Source organism: Martes martes (genome assembly GCF_963455335.1).
Source record: "Martes martes genome assembly, chromosome: 10".
NCBI classification, from domain to species: Eukaryota; Metazoa; Chordata; class Mammalia; order Carnivora; family Mustelidae; genus Martes; species Martes martes.
In genome coordinates this window covers 44,569,079-44,586,363 of record NC_137898.1, presented here as the reverse complement: position 1 = coordinate 44,586,363, position 17,285 = coordinate 44,569,079, and the positions used below count along the sequence as shown (strand labels likewise).

At 48.2% G+C, this 17,285-nt stretch overlaps 1 protein-coding gene across 2 annotated transcripts in view; it reads right to left on the bottom strand.

The window, feature by feature from the left end:
* PLEKHA7 (pleckstrin homology domain containing A7) overlaps nt 1-17,285 on the bottom strand; it is a 214,173-nt gene that overhangs the window by 8,755 nt on the left and 188,133 nt on the right. For both annotated transcript variants that reach the window (XM_080815472.1, XM_080815473.1), the window contains exons 14-23: nt 16,419-16,487; nt 16,163-16,243; nt 15,115-15,264; nt 14,376-14,477; nt 8,789-8,897; nt 8,400-8,626; nt 5,213-5,401; nt 4,991-5,108; nt 2,872-2,975; nt 2,172-2,372 (exon numbers count right to left, since the gene is read on the bottom strand). In XM_080815472.1, the coding sequence (XP_080671598.1) occupies nt 2,172-2,372; nt 2,872-2,975; nt 4,991-5,108; nt 5,213-5,401; nt 8,400-8,626; nt 8,789-8,897; nt 14,376-14,477; nt 15,115-15,264; nt 16,163-16,243; nt 16,419-16,487 (1,350 nt within the window). The remainder of the gene's footprint in view (nt 1-2,171; nt 2,373-2,871; nt 2,976-4,990; nt 5,109-5,212; nt 5,402-8,399; nt 8,627-8,788; nt 8,898-14,375; nt 14,478-15,114; nt 15,265-16,162; nt 16,244-16,418; nt 16,488-17,285) is intronic.

Below are 17,285 nucleotides of genomic sequence, written 5' to 3'. Positions count from 1 at the left end.
TACAATTGAAATGCTAAATCAAACACAACATTTCCCAGGTTCTTCCTTAGTACCAGCTAGGTACGAAGTAACTTAGTTAGGTACTAAGTTAGGTACTAAGTAGGTATTAAGTTAGGTACTTAGGTACTAAGTAACTAAGTTACTTAGTACAAGCATCCCTTCACAGAGGGAAAAACTAAACTGGCCATTTTAAGATCCAAATGCAACTCTGCAACTCTGTGGGGGCCTTTCAAATCATCTATGGCCTACGTCCTCACAGGCCTCTGACACTGAGCAGGTTGTTGAGAGGGGGGAACAGCCTCAAAGACTCTCTTTTCTTGAGCAGAAACCAAGCAGATGCTTCTCCATCCCAGCAGACCTCCTCCGTCCCACCCCATATATCTCACAGAGCCCCAAGTGATGATTGTCTTTGGTGCCCCCTCATGTACCCCCAAAGCCCCAACCCCATGGCCATATTGGCACATTTCACCCATTCATGCACAAGCTCTCAATACTGACTCCAAGCCAGTGGGATTGCTCTTAGGTGATGATTTCCAATTACAGCATGAAAGGATTAGGCATTTGAAGTTTTAAGGATGAAAAATTAATTTAATGATTCACAAAGAAAATGCACATTTTCTTACACGCTCACAAGTGCCCCAAATAGACAAGTCCTCATTGAAACCCAGCCTGATTGTTTCCACAAACAGGAAAAGTTCACTAGACTCTGTGATGTATCCTGGGGAAGAACCACGCCAATCCATTGTCATTAAGCAACACGTTTATTGGCGTTGATGCAGAGACTTACACAAGTCTTTTTTAAGAGAAAAATTACAAGATACTCAAGTTACGATTTTTAGATAATCCTTCTACATTTGAGACATCAGGTTGTAAAAGGTCAGTGTTACCCCAAATGACATTTGCTTATAAAGTTTAAAAGTTACTGGCTTTGTAGCTTTTCAGGATACGAGTGTGCTGGGTCTTACCCCTTTGGTGTCTGTGCTAACAGCTGCAGAGAGCCCCTCTGAATACAGAACATAATATATCTTGGCATCCATTCAAATTACTAAATACGAGAAACACAAAAGGTTTTCCATAAGAAACTGTGCGATAGGACTGGAGGAATTAAAATTGAACCACTTTAGATTGGTAGTATTTATTGAAACGTGCAGTCTCTGAAGCGTGTGTCTACCGTCCAGGTGTAAGGCATGGACTTTGATCAACTCGTAATGCCCAGACCTCTGCCCATGCTCACGGCCCTCAGGCAGCAGGCTGGCTCAGCCCTGTGGGGCGGCTTCTGGGTTAAGTGAATTTCAAGTCAGTAGGCCTGCATCAAGGGCACAGCAGAAAGGTGAGTCACACATGGGAGTGCTAGTCAGGCTATGGAGACGAGAGCTTCTATTACAAGCCCGGTAACAAAGAGCACAGGCCAGTTAGAGAATGTTTAATGCAAATTAGAAGCTTCTGTAAACACAATCAGGCAGGATTAGAGAGGCAATGAGCGGTAACACTAAAAGCAAAAGAGCTTGTGCAATGAATTAGGGAAACAGCAGTCTGGCTACAGGGCTAGGGAAACAGGGAATAGTCTGATGGAATGTTTCCCAAAGGGACAAAGGGGGACTGTGGGCAGGGTGCAGCGCCAGGAAGCACACCAGGGGGCAGCACAGGTACCCCCCCCACTCTCTGAGGGGTACCATGAGGCCTGCCAGCACCAGAAGCTGGGGGAGACCGCCAGCCATCAGGGCTGTGGAGCCCAACCCTGTGCTCAGCTCCTTCGCAGGGCATCGCCGAGAGGTCTGGGAGGCTAGCTGGCTTGCATTCCTCCTCACCAATCATATCACCATCTTCCTCCTCCATTCCTGAACTCTCTATCCCCAAGTCCTTGATCCAGCTGAGACTCCGAGGGTTACAAAGCCCTCTCTCGAGTTCAGCTTGGAGAACAAACTTGGGACACTTGCTCTGGCTCCTAGGCTCCTGCTATGACATCCTCACTCCTTCTCTGAGTCCGGATCACCCTCTGACCAGGTCACAGCTGCGACCCAGGTTGTGGACACACAGCCTATGGGGTGTTCTCTGAACCATCTCGGTCGAAGGCCTACTCTCTCCAGGGTGTGATATTCGTTGTGTTTGGGGAACTCGGGGAAGCTCTGCTCCCCATCCCAGCCCCACCTGCCTGGACCCTCCTAACATACTGAGCCGCGGTCTCCAGGGAGAGGCTGGCTGAGGTAGCGGGACGAGGGCAGACCCGTCCTCTCTCCTTGGCTCAGCGTCCTCTTGCGCTCCCGGACCAGGGCCTTCTGGTGCCGCTTCATGCGCTCCAGCTGCTCCTCCGCGCTCATCTGGCCCCGCTGGTGATCCCCTGAGTACAGGCGCTCCAAGGCACTCTTGGGTCTCTGAGGAGCAGGAGGGTGAGAGACAGGGCAGCTGGGCTGGACCTCAGAGGGCAGCCATCATTCCTGTCCTTTCTTTCTTTCTCTGTCACACGCTCTATCACACACACACACACACACACACACACACACACGCTCCTCTAAGCATACTCAGGCTCTCTGGAGAGGACCCCATTCTGCAGATGCAGACACTGAGGCCCAGGCCTGTCCAGCTGGACACACATGTAGCATGTGATGGGGCCAGAACTCAGGGTACAGACTTTCTGGGTACCCTCCTGTGAGCCTAAAAGGCTGGAGAGAAAGGTAAGGGGTGGTCCTCAAGAAACAAAGAGAGCCAGATGATGCCCTTCTAGGTGGGCAGTGGGAAAGATACCACTGAGCACATGGTGACAGGGACCCTGAGCTCAGGAGGGGCTGAGGTCACCTCAAAGGCCATCCCTGGGGCTCCCAGGATTGCCAGTCACCATCCACCTCATAGCCCTTGCCTCCCAAGGCCACTCACAGGGAAGGTCACCTTGCTGCTTTCGGCATTTAGACCCCTCCGGAGCGTGACGTAGGGAGCAATGGTGGATGACTGCTGGAGCCTTGACGTGGACCCTGAGAGCCCTTAATGAGGAAAGAGAAGTGCAAGTGTATTTATGATGGGGTGGACAGGCCACCAGCCCCTCCCAAATCACCTCCCACTCCTGAGAGGGGACCATGAGGACCTAGCCAACAACCCATTCCTCTTCCTCTCCAAGACCTAGAAGAGCAGGGCCTGGTAGAGGAGGCGGGGCCAGCCCAGGGGTGCTCTTTGTCCCCAGTGGGGTACAGCGTCCCTGGAGATCTACAGACCACCCTAGTCTTCCTTCACATGCAGAAGACCTGGGCTGCTTGGCAGGTAGAAAGGATGAAGAGGAAGGAATGCCCTTCCTCTTCCTTTCTTCCTGGTGCACTTCTATGCATCCTGCATGACCCAACCTAGATGCCCTGCCTGTGTGAAGCCTTCTCAAATGCCCCAGGCAGAATTTACTGTCCTCTATATCCTTCAGTACATGCATTAGTTACCGCACTGACCACAGTGCCAACACATCTAACCAACTAGCCTGCAAATTTAATGATGCCTGCCTGACCGACTGACCGAATGACTGAATGAATAAATGAATGAAGGGAAAGCAGCAGCACCAAGTATTTATTAAGCACTTAACTACGGAACAGGCAGACACTGTGCTTGGTGTTTTATATAGATTTCGTTCCACTGGTCTTACCATGTAAGCATTACCTGACCATTGCAGAGATGTATAGTCTAAGGCTCAGAGAGGTCAAGGAACTTGTCCAAAGTCACATGGTAGGAATATCACTGACTTTGTGCTTCCCACACCTGGGTCAGTCCTATGGCTTAGAGAAATCATCTCACCCTCGCTGGCTGATGCCACTGCCTGTGCTTTCTCTGCTAACACCAATTCTTATCAGGGGTGGTTCCTGACATCTGGAAATGGGCATCACACCCACTGAGGACACCACTAGCATCTGGCACATAGGGGAAAGAACAATAAATGCCCTGAAATGCAAAGAGAATCCTGAGCAACAAAGAACTGTCCTGCCCCAAATGCCACTAATACTGCCATTGATATATACCTATGCCATAATGAATTAAGGGAAGTGTCCCTGGGCACAGTGCCAAGGGTTGCTGTGGCCCCCTTCAGCAAAATCCAGAGCCTACACCCTCCAGGGACCAGCTCAGGCCATAGCGTGCCTAGGCCTCTAACCCTGCAGGTGCCAGAACCACAGCTGTGGCTCCTTCTGCTTCTGCACCTGGCCAGTGGGGAAAGCACTGACCGTCCACCTTAGGGAGCAGACAGGAGGATCAGGGGAGAAACAGATGCAGGAGTATGGTCAGCCTGTGCAGAGATTCCAGGAGCCCCAGGTGCAACAAGGTCAGGAGACTTCCCTTTAAGGGGATTTCTGAGAAGAGGGTCTGGCTGTGGGGACCAAGAGGGTATGGGTAAGTCTAAGGGCCTAAGTCTGCTCCCATCCCCATCTGGAAGGGATAGGGGAGGACAAGGAGAAGGAAAGTGTGTTTGTTTATAGAAGGGACTCATGGAGTCTTTGAGTGATACAGGACAGCCAACCCCCCCCCCCCACCCCCGGAAGGCCTGAGAACGGCCAAACTGATGGCAGTCACCCAACATCCCAGCCTGCAGGGTCAGAGGCTCCGGAGTCAGAACACTGGGACTGTATTCTCACTCCATCACCTGTTGGCCATTTGGCAAGTTAGTTAATTACTCTGAGTCTTAGTTCTCTTATCTCTACAGTGGAAATTATAATAATAGCACTCCCTTCCTAGAATTATTATAAATATTAACTAGGTGAATATAGAGAGCTTGAAACAGTGCTGGGCTTTAAAGTAACTGTTATTATCATTATTTCGAGGGGCAGATGTGATAAAAGAGGAAGAGAATCAGGATGGGGGCCAGAGGAAGGAAGGACAGGCCCTCCCTGCAGCCCAGAGTCTCCGTGACAGCTGCTGAGGCCCCCAGCTGCAAGCAGAAGGGTGCAAGGTACCGGGCGAGCGACTGGGGACCAGTGGTATGGTAGTAGCGGGGTTTCCCAGAAAGCCTCCACGGACAGGTTTGCCTTACCTCTGCCTGGCAGTGTCTGGTACCTGCTGTCAGGGCCCACTAGTCCCAGGGAGGGCTGGGCCATGTCCCCACTGAAAGTCGCCAGCTCAGGCTCACTAACGTATGACCGGAGCTCCACCTGTGGGCAGAGTCTGAGGCTGTCGTACCTGCCCAGTGTCATGCCACCTCCCCTCCCCTCCCCTCACACACAGCGGGGCAGCCCCAGAGGTGCCCCCTGCTCACCCTTGAGTCCCCATTCACACACTGCCCCTGCTCCCGGTCTCGCTTTCTCTCATCCGACTGCCGTTTCAGACCCCGCACTGACGTGTGCCGGATGATAGTGGCCTCCTTTGGCAGAGGTGGCACTGCTGGGGGCTGGTCCTCTGGACTGTAGAGCTCAGGGAGTGGAGGCCTGGGAGGTGCCTCGTCTTCCTGCTCAGAGAAAGAACCAGAATCAGTGCCAGTGAGAGGGAGCTGGAGGGAGGATGTGGCATCACTGAGGTGGTGGCCCACCAGACTGGAGTGGGCCACCTCAGGCCTACAGAGTAGGACCGCTACAGCCCAGGGATGCCAACACTTCCCCAAGATGAGCTGCGGAGAAGGGGGGTGCCTCTGCTCTAATACTATTCTTCCCTTCAATTCACTCGTTTTCCATTTTTTCAAAGCGTTACCTATACAAAATCTGGTCTCCTGGGTCTGTGGTCTTACTCTACTTCCACGAAGCGTACCAAGGTGGAGAGGGGGCTCTAGGCTGGCAACTCTGTGCTTATCTGCATGTCGATGACAGCAACCCGCCACCACCACCACCTGGAGAGCAAACACCTACTCCCACTCCAGAGTTCTCAGACTGAGCTGGCTCACTGTCCCTGCATGGTCTCTGGATCCTTCAACAGGTTGTGATCTGAGCAAGGACAGTGTACATCCCCTGTCCATGCCCTTTCTATCAGAAATGTGCGTGGTTACAAACTATTTCCTCCTTCCTGACTCGGGGACTGAATAAGCAGTCAGCAACGGGTGACTCACTGCCTTCCTGGCAGCCCACTCGCTGGGTGGTGATGAATATAACTATTTTCCTTGAAACTCACCCCCGCCCCCTAATAAATGTTCTCTGAGGGCTGTGGCTTCTACACAGACCAACAGTCTGGCCCCTGACTGCCACAAACACCCACTCCTGGAATCAGGGACCATCCTTCCTAACCACCCCCCTTCCTTAGTTTAATTTTTCTTTGTTTTTCAGGATTCTGGAAAGGTCAGGAAAGGGTGCTGAAGCTTGCTCTAGGAAGGTTTATCAGCATTCTGGTAAAGTGACACAGTTCACTATTGTGTGAAAGTTAAGCCTCCTGTCCCAGATACCCACATGCTCTCTGAGCATCAGCGGCTTCCAACCCTGACAATGTCTTGGAATCACCAATCTCTAAAAAGCTCCCCAGAAAGATAAACACAAAACATTGACACAAACACAAAAACTGCTTTGATTGAAGGGAAAAGAATGTCTGGAGATGGAGGGCAGGAGGAGACATTTTGTTATATACTTTTTTGTATCTTTTGATTTTGTGCCCTTGAAGAATATTATCTAATAGAAAAGTAAGTGACCTTAAAATCAAGAAAATAAGCCAAGCAAAAATGGAAGAACTATAGCTACATGTAACAATGTGGATAAGTCTCCCAAAAATAATGCTGAAGACAAATGCAAGATACAGAAGAATACAGCACCGCATGTGGGCAAAACTCAAGTTTAGACACAGGTAGCAAAACTAAAAAAAAAAAAAGGAAGGAAATTATCCAAAAAGTCAAAAAGTCAAGATAGTGATAATGGTTAACTTCTGGCAGAAAAGGACTGATGGGCCTGAGGTCTCTAGTTCCTGACAAAGTTCTATTTTCTTGGTTTAGGTGTTGGTATAAACAGGTGGTCTCTTTATTATCTGTTAAATTATATACTCATGTTTTATGTCAATCTCAGGATATTACTGTTTCACAAATAGAAACATGAAACAAACAACAGTAACAAACAGTAAACCTGGTGAACAAAGGGAAAGAAGACAAGCCAACTTGAAAAATCCCTGCCTGTGGGGCACAGAGGACTCAACTATGAAGAGCCTCTGTGACCATCTATTCCAAGCTGCTTATGGTGCACAAGGGGAAACTGAGGAAGCCCTTGCCCAAGGACCCAGTGAAGAACAAGAGCCGCAACCCAGGCAGTCCAGCTCCCAGGCTACCACCTTTTCCCTCTGCTCCTCATCCCGCTAGCAGGCATCTTGCCTTAAGTCAGGAGCTGTCTTCCCTAGCCATTCCTGCTGTGTTTTGCTATTCCCCACCTCCTGTTTTGTGGCTGGTACCCCACTGCCTCTTAGATATAAAATTGGGAAGGAGATATCAACGTGAAGAAATTCACAATGACTCAGTTCAGCACGTGTCTTCTAGCTCTGGGCCCTGGATGATGGCTGGAAGCAGGTGGACAGTGAGGGCCAAGAGATGGGGACTTGTGTGTTTTAGCCAGCACTGCACACCAACCTTCTCAGAGGTCCTAGGCATACCCCATACCCAGGCAAAGCTCCTCTAAGCCTTTGTTAGCAAAACCTGGAGGTCCCTATCCCAAGGTCCCCCTTACTATGGCTTCCCTGTCACTTGGACCAGATCCCTTGTATTCTCCAGCCAAGCCCAGCCTGGCACTGCAGACATGAGCCATCATAGTTCCTGACCATATCTTCTATTTTCTTAAAGTTTCCTGTGCTCCCAGACTCTGTCAAAAGCTTGCCCTTCTCTCTGCCAGGCAAGCCAAGGTGCTGGCTCAGGCAACCACATGGGCCACAAACCTGATCTGGGGAGCTGGGCCGAATGTCCACTTAGATGGCAGACGGCAAAAATAGGAGATGTGGAGACTCTCAGCAAATGCTAACACCTTTGGGCCTCAGTTCTCTCGTGTGTGGGATGGGACAGAGACCTTCCTGTCTGTGGACTGTGAAGATCAACTGTATCCTACAACTCAGCTGTATCCTACAACTCAGCAGAGTGCTCAGCTGCCAGGGAAGACAAAGATGCTCTTTTGCTGAGAGGAGTCCCTCACCCAGGAGCTTGTGTAACCACAGGTTTGCATGGAGTTCGCGTGGGGCAGCCACCTGCCTCTGTGTGGTATATATCACAATCCCATCCTACTTAGCACAGTCATTTCCTCTTGCTGGGCCTCAGTTTTCCCAAATGTAAAATGGGAAGACTGGGCTAGATCCTCTCTCAGGGCCCTTCCAGTTCTTGGAGCAAGATGGTCGGCTCCACCACTCTTTAACTGTAGATAGCTCGGGACTCTGACTGATTCCATCTCCCCGGGTTTCCCCAAAAGCTTCTCTTCCAACAGAAGCTGACCTAAGGACAGAGAGAGACAATCATCTCCCAGAGAGAAAACAATGGCGCTCAGCTCCTGGTCATTGATACTTACAACTTTGGGCTTCGTCTTGGTTGGTGACTGAAGAGGGGACGTCACTTTCCTTAGCTGGGGTGGATGAGGTCGGTACGGCACATAGGTTTGCAGCTGGGGGAAGAGTCGGACCTCCAGAGGGGTCCGCACGGGGCTGGTAGGAGGGCTGAGCTGTGGGGGCGGCTTGCTCTCAGAAGTCGAGAGTGAAGGCACAGGCGGGTGAGGAAACAAAGGCACCGTTTTTCTCTCTAAGGAGCATGGAGGGAAACAAAGGATGGGATGGAACAAAGACCCTCTTGGAGAACAAGGGGAGTGACTTTGCCATAAAGACCTGACCTCCCCAAGCGACAGCCCATATATGTGGGCATTGGCCTCCAACCCCCCACCCCCCAGGAAGATGGCCCACTCACCTGGATTTTTGACCGATTCCACCAGGATTCTAAAGTTCTCTTTATTTGCACTCAGGCCTGCAATGACATCTTCAATCCTCCAGAGATCCTTCTGTATTTGCGATTTCTCCTGAGAAAGACAAGGTGGTGGTTCACTTCCTTCTTAGCACCTCACCAGAAGTTTCTCATTAGGACTTATGCTGTCATTTCAGACACAGCCCCTCACCCTGGGAGGCAGCATCCCCTTTGGAAACTCCACCAGGGCTAGAGCCAAGCCTGCCTCAGAGCTTCACAGGGAAACACACATATGGAAGACACCCAAGATCCAGGGGAGAAGTTCAGAGGAGGTTTCGGTGATTCACCTTGCCTAGTTCCCCCTAATTTAAAAATAGATGCCTTAAATACTGCACACTTCCAAAGTATCTACAGCAATCAAAGTCAGAGACAGAAGAGTGGTTAGCAGAGGCTGGGGTGGAGAGGGGAATGAGGAGTATTGCTTAATGGGTACAGAGCTCCAGTTTTGCAAGATGAAGAAAGTTCTGCAAATTGGCTGCACTGTCTTAACGTACTTAACACTACTCACCTGTACATTAAAAATGGCTAAGGTAAGAAGCTTTATGTTATGCATATTTTACCGTGATTAAAAAAAAAAATTGACTGTTTTAGGCAACCACAGCAGAAGGGAAGAGAAGGCAAAGACTAGAGGTTACACCGTCCCTAGAATATAAAGAGCATCTTTGAAAAGACAAAGCTGAATCCTGGGATTTGAAGTTCATTTAAAAGCACAATGGGCAATGAATACTTGGCAAGAAAAAGAAATGAAGTACTGATACGTGTAACAACATGGATCAACCCTGAAAATGTTTATGCCGCGTGAAAGAAACTAGACACAGAGGCCACATTTTATGATTTCACTTACACAAAATGTCCAGAAGAGGTAAATCCAAAGAGACACAAAGTAGAATATGGTTGGCTAGAGCAAGGCTGGGCAGTTGGGGGTGTGGACAAGGAGGGACTGTTAATAGAGAGAGGGTTTCTTTTCGGGGATAATGAAAATGTTATAAAATTGATTGTGGCAATAGTTGCCCACCTCTGAATATTCTAAAAACCACTGAATTGTAGATTTTAAAAGGGTGAATCTTATGGCATGTAAATTATGTGATAAAACTTATGCACACTCTCACAAGTCACAAACAAAATCAGATGGGGACAGGTCCTAGGAAGCGGTGAGCAGGTTTAATCATGATTAAGGGACTCTGGGCATTTTACTGAGTATAGTCGACACACAATGTTACATTAGTTTCAGGTGTACAACATAGTGATTCAACTTCTCTAACCCTTACACTATGCTCACCACAAGTGTAGCTACTATACGTCATGACACAGTGCTATCACAATTACTATTATATTCCCTGTGCTGTGGCTTTTATTCCCACAATTTACTCATTCTATAACTAGAAGCCTGTACTTCCCACTCCTCTTCACCTGTTTTGTGCATCTCCTCCAACCCCCTTCCCTGTGGCAACCATCTGTTTGTTCTTTGTGCTTAGGGGTCTGATTCTTTTTTTGTTTAGTCTTTTGTGTTTTAGATTCCACGTGACTGAAATAATATGGTATTTGTCTTTCTCAGTCTGACTTCTTTCATTTAGCATAATACCCTCCATCCATGTTCTTGCCAATGGCATGAGCTCATCTTTTTTATAACTGCCTAACATCCCACTGTGTGTGTGTATAACACATCTTCTCATAGAAATGTGTCTATCAGCGGACACTTAGGTTGCTTCCATTTCTTGGCTATTGTAAATATGCTTCAATACACATAGGGATGCATGTGTCTTTTCAAATTAGTATTTTCATTTCCTTTGCCTAGATACCCAGTATAGGAATGGTTGGATCATATGGTATTTCTAATTTTTTGAGGATCCTCCATGCTGTTTTCCAGAGTGGCTGCACCAATTTACACGCCCGCCAAACAGTACACGAGGGTCCTCCTTCTCCACATCTTCACCAACATTTATTTCTTGTCTTTTTTATTTTAGCCATTCCAACAGGTGTAAGGTAATCTCATTGTGTTTTTTTTTCCCCCAAGATTTTATTTATTTGACAGAGAGAGAGAGAGAGAGATCACAAGTAGGTGGAGAGGCTGGCAGAGAGAGGGGGAAGCAGGCTCCCTGCTGAGCAGAGTGCCTAAGTCAGGGCTCCATCCCAGGACCCTGAGATCATGACCTCTGCCGAAGGCAGAGACTTAACCCACTGAGCCACCCAGGTGCCCCCGCATTGTGGTTTTGATTTGCATTGCCCTAATGATAAATGATGTTGACCATCTTTTCATGTGTCTGTTGGCCATCTGTATGTCTTTGGCAAAATGTCTATTAGGGTCCTCTGCCCATTTTTAAATGTTTTTTGTTCTCTGGGGTCTTGGGGGGGTTTTTTTGGTGTTGACTTGTATAAGTCCTTTACATATTTTGTCTCTTTTCTTTTTTTTTTTTTTCTTAAAGATTTTATTTATTTATTTGTCAGAGAGAGAGAGAGAGAGTGAGCACTGACAGACGGAGGCAGAGGGAGAAGCAGGCTCCCTGCCGAGCAAGGAGCCCGATGTGGGACTCGATCCCAGGACACTGGGATCATGACCTGAGCTGAAGGCAGCTGCTTGACCAACTGAGCCACACAGGCGTCCCATTCCTTTACATATTTTGGATATTAATTTGTGGGCACTGTTTAATAGAGTTATTTAAACATCAAAAAAAATTTTTTTAATTTTTAAATTGTCATGGGAGAATGTAGCTTTGATCACTCCCCACAGATTTAAAAACAAAGGCTTCACACCCCATCTCCTCTCAAGGCACCTAGCCACCCTCCAGTGGAAAAATTCCTGCCTATGTGTGATACTTAGTGACTTGTCTGATTCAGCAAGTAGACTATATGCTCTTGGTGTATCTTCACAGGTTCTCAGCACATAGATGATGAGTGAAAAAAGGCCCAATCACATAAAACTCCCTGATCAACAGCTGTGACAACAGATGTCCGAAGCCTCCCTCCTAAGGGAGCTCACATTCTCATACTCTCTCCACCCTTCCAACACCAACGCACATCCTGAGGGCTGATAAATAAGGAACGGGCTTGATGCTCAGCTCCACCCCAAAGCACAAGTGTCCTAAAACAGACATGGTATCAAACCCAGAGTGTGTGTGTGAGAGAGAGAGAGAGAGAGTGTGTGTGTGTGTAAGCTAACAGGATTATCTCAAGAGCGGAAGTCCCCAAGCAGGGTGCTGGGAACAGGTAAAGGAGGAGCGTCGGAATAAAATCAACTCTCTCCCCTCTCCTCCAGCGGTCTACCTGGCATACTTTTAACTGTCAGTTTGCAGTCCTGCCCCTATTTAGCCCTTTTGTCACCCCCACATGTAAGAGAAGAGCAAAGACAAGCAAAAGCCAGAGAGCCTCTAAGGTTCTCCAAGGACGATGGAATTTCAGAACTGAAGGACAAGGTGAAGGAAGCTTTTGGGGCACAGGGGGTGGTGCTTCATCCCTGGACCCTCACACCATGCTGGGCAGAAAGGCTCCTATGGACTGCATTCAGCAGACGCCTGCACTTACTGTCCAGAAGCAGGGACACGCACAGGCAGCCTCATCTATCACTGCCTCTCACAGTTACCTCAATGTTCTTTTATCCTCTGGCTTGCCGGTGCAGGTAGTCATGAGGATCTTTATAAATAAAGCCACTCACCTTTACTGAAAAGCCTGTGGATTTTCTCACAGCCAAACCTGGCTAAAGGGGGCACGTTTCCAAGGCCCCTGCCTGAGAATGTGTATGTGGGGCTGCACGCATATCTCCACTCTTCATGACTTATTCAGGACTCTAACAGCTTGCCTGGCCTAGAATTACACCAAAGAAGTTAGCACAAAGCCTGTTCAAAGAAGGGCTTTGTGAGCTTCCCAGATCACAAAATGGTACTCAGGGAAAGCACGAGCAATGCCACCAGGCTAGGTGGAAGTCAAGTTGCAGGAGCTAGGCTTCAAACTAGCCTATCTCTTTGTAACTTACTTACACGGTTAAGTTCTTCGGGGAGTCTGTGACAAGACTTGTATATTTTACCCATTTGTTTTTCAGAGCAGAAAAAGGGATTCTGGGACTGCAGTACGTTAAATCACCATGAAATGAGGCATGGTAGAAACACAAATGGCCAATGACCATATAAAAAGATGTTTAACCTAACAGTAATTAAATAAATGCAAATTAAAACTAGATGTCCTTTTTCAGCCAGCGGACTGGCAAAAACTAAAAAGACTGATACCGTCAAGTGCTGGAGAAGATGTGGATAAAGGTTCAGCACCCTCATTCACTGCGGGTGGGAAGGCAAATGAGTGCAACCTCTTAGAGGGTGACTGGCCAGCATCCACCAATATTTAAGATGTGCACTCATTTCAGTCTAGCAAGTCCACCCTCGGAGCCCATCTTAGATGAAAGCTTATAAATGAGCTTAAAAGGACAGCTAGACAGACGCTCACTGTGGTACCATTTATAAAAGCAAAATACTGCAAATAACTTAAATGCCCATCAGAAAAGAATAGCTAAATATGGCATATTAAGACTATGAAATACTACGCAGCAGCTAAGAACTGATTTCTTTTACTTTACACAGCTGAGATTATGGAAATCTTATTATCTGTGCTGTTCAATACAGCAGCCACCAGACACAGGTGGCTACTGAGCACTGGAAATGATTCTAGTGTGACTGAGCATTGTATCTCTAATTTTAGTTACTTTCAATTAATTTATGTTTACATTTAAATATCAGGCAACATAAACTTGGGTATCTCTCCTGGAAAGATTTGCATAACGTGAAGTTATGACAAAAAAGCAAATTACCGAACAATGTGTAAGTATGATCCCTCTTTAAGTAAACCCAACTCCCACTGCCAGATACATTATACTATCCTATGAATGGGCATATGTTTGAAAACAGACAAAAAATGGTATGGAAGGCAATGCCACACAGTGACGGCACGGATCACATACAGGGAAGGTGATGGGAAAGGAAGGGAGGCAAAGGAGCTTTCATTTCATTTTTTGCTTTTGCTTCTTACTGTTTGGCCTTTACAGAGAGATGGATTCACGTGTTATTTTTATAGTTACAGAAACATAAGAAATAAAAAGCTAAAAAAAAAATCACTGCTAAAATTAATTAAAGAAGATCCAAGAAGATAAGTTTAATGGGATGGAACAGTTTAAGGAACTAGTAATTAGAAATAATCATTTGAAAGACATTGTCAACAATATTCACCTAGTGTTTTCAGGCCACTATGCCAAGTGCTAGGGTACCAAATAAGAATAGGAAAATGTTAGCTTGGATACAGGGAAATCATGGGGGGGAAAAAAACAGCAGCAGGAGACGGACAACTTCTGGGGGACCTAGCAGGCCAGCCCTGAGCCACAGGCAAGAGTGTTTTCCATAGGACCATGGAATCAGCTCCTAATGGTGGGTGGAGGTGCAGCAGGCTCTTCCCAGGCCACACACCTAATCCCCACAGCCCCACAGTCCCACAGCTCTACAGGTGAAGTCCCTCAGAAGGGACGGAGCTCAGAAGGGATGAAGAGCCCTTGGGTCACCTGGAAAAAAAAGGCCCTTCTGTGTTGTTCCTGCAGGGTCTGCTTCAGCTGCTGCACATCACTCTCTAACTTCAGGTACTCATTCCAGGCATTGTCCATCTCCTGTTGGCCAAGAAAATGCTCCTGAGTCTTAGTTATCCCCCGTCACCCAGACGGCCCCATGAGCACCTGCGCTCTTGACCACTGCTGACCCAGCCAGGGGAAGACGGACGGGGAAAGGGCAGCCCAGCGGGTCTCAGGCAGGCCTGGCAGGAGAGAGACAGGGCTCGTCTTCTCATTCCTGCTCTGACCCTGGCTACTGGAACTGTCGAACTGTCCCCTCTCCCATCACTGGAGATGCTTTGGTCCCCAGCCCCGGCAGAAAGGGCCTGCACCACATCAGATGGACAAATAAAGTAGAAATTCTGATGCTTTGGAATTAACTGCACACAGATCAGGGAAATCTGGTCCCTTGGGTGTCACTGTAGCCATACAGCAGTCACTGATGGAAAGCATCCTGAGGTACCAGCAGAGATAGACATGTCACCCCCAGGCAAGTTGAGCTACTATCAGGAGGCAGCCTGGAGAAGTTCTGCTACTCCAAGACTCTTGTCCCTGGCCACCAACTACTCAACTACAGCTTGTGAGACAGGAGAAGCAGCCACTTGCCCAGCCCCCTGCCCAGCCCCTGGCCCAGCCCGTCTTGGGGCTGGGGGATGGGGGCAGGAGAGTGTCTGCCGCCCTCACACCCTCTACACACAGTGGACTCTCTGGAGATCTCCGCCCGGATGTGGACAAGGTCCTCCTGCAGCAACCTCTGCTGGTGAGCAATCTTCTCCAGGTGCTGGGGCTGGTCTCGGTACTGCTCCATCTGTCTGTGCAAAACCTCCAGCACAGACTCCAGCTGGTCCTACAGTAGGCAAGGGCCAAAGAGCAAGAGGAGAGCAGGACAGCCCCTGGAGGCCTCCCCATCTCATGCCAGGAACTAAGCAAACCTGCTGGATCTGACTGAGACTGAAGGGCCCACAGTCCAGCTGGGGGCTCTGATTCTAGCTTTAACTCTGCCCGCTCCTGGGATGAACCACCTAACAGCTCTCTGCCTCAGTTTTCTCATTTATGAAGTGGGCATAAGGTCATCCACTCTTTACGGATAAATTATGAGGATACATCAAAGAGTAGATGGAAAATTCTCTTTTCTTGGGGAAAAGGGCATGTTATGAACCTCTGGCATCACAAGTATAATACCTTATTAAAGTTCAAAAAGGAAAAAAAAATCATAATAAGTATCCAAGAAGCCAAACATGGGCAGCCCCTGACCTCTTCCTCCCCTCCCATCCAGACTTGCTTTCTCCATAGCCCAGATCCTAGGAGGAAAGGAGCTTTAGGAAATGACAGCCTCTGTCCTGTTACAAGTGTGGCCACTTTTTCCAAGGCAGCCCTCTTCCATGGAGTTCAGGCACTTGGGCTCAGCACACATAAGCCAGCAGAGCCCTCCTCTCCCAGGCTGACCTCACGAGGCCTCCAAGGAGAAGAAGGCCAGAGCAGAATTAAAGTGGAAAAAGAGGAGGTCGCATTTGGAATAAACAGGCTTAAGTCTCCCCCTGAGATTTCCTCCTCTTTTCTTCCTCTTTCCTGACTAAGGTTTAGGCAGAAATGCCCCTGGAAGCAAACATATTGTTCTGAATAAACTAACACCCATTCTGGATAAATGAGTACCTGTGACATACGAGTCCAATCTATATCTGAGGAAAGACAGCATGACAAAACCCCCTCCACTCAGCCCAAGGTTACGCAAAACTGATGCATACTTTGTTCTCCTTGAGGGCTCGGATCTTGTCTTCCAAGTCCTGGAGGATCCTGTCTTGTTCACAGAAGATGCTCAGTTTGACCTGTGAGCAAGAACAGGTTGGAGAGAGCCTGGGATGATGAAAAAAGGGCACGACCTTGAAGTGTGATCAGAAAGCCTTTGGCTACGGAACCATCCAAGCCCTGCCTGAAGCTGCCCGCCTCGGGTCTGGGGGCAACAGGCAGCCAGAGGTTCAGACTGTTGCCCTGCTCACTCACGTCAATGTCACTCTCCGCGATCTTCACCGGCTTCAGACTCCGATCCTTGACAAGGTCCCGGCCCGTCATCTGGGAGGTGAACAATTTAAAGGAGATTAACCACAAGGTTCAGGATCAGATCTCGAGAAGGAGAGCTAGCCCCACGATGGACAAGTGTGGAAGTCTTGGTGGTAGGGTCATGGCATGAAACGGGTAAAAACTCAGGCGAGACTTGATTTTTATGCCTACTTCATTTTAGGGAAAAACCAAAACCTTTTTGTGATCCAAGAAGCACTTGTAAATTTCTCAAATTTAAAGAAAAAGAAGACATTCAAGTTATAGTATCATTGACTGTGGAAGCTAAAATTTGTCCAAAATGAGTTCAGTATGAATCTTGGAAAATTTAAAAGATAGAGTTTTGCTACCGAACCTGGGGTCAACCCAAGTTACAGAAGTCTATGGCCCCCAGCCCAGGGTAGTGAGGTGGACCAGAGGAACCTGCGAGTCCCCGGGGCATCTCCAAGCCTTAGTTTAAGGAAGCCTCTGAGCTGCTAACCTCCCCTATGAGCAAGGTCAGTCTTTCTCACCCCATACCATTTGGGAAGAAAATCAGGTCAAGGGATGAAGGAACCTAGGTAACTCCTGGTTGGGATTTTCAACTGATCCCTAAATAACTGAGGCAGGTCATATTTGTATACGTCACAAGTTACCCTGTCCTCTCAAGAATGGAAACCAAAATCAGGAGACAAAAATCATCTAAACTTATGGGTCAGTGGGCATTCACAACATTGTCCATCCTTCCCTTGACCCCATGTGGGCACCACGCTGGCATCTCCCACTGACCCCTACAAAGCTAAACCCAACTCTTCAGCCCATGTTTTCACTTCC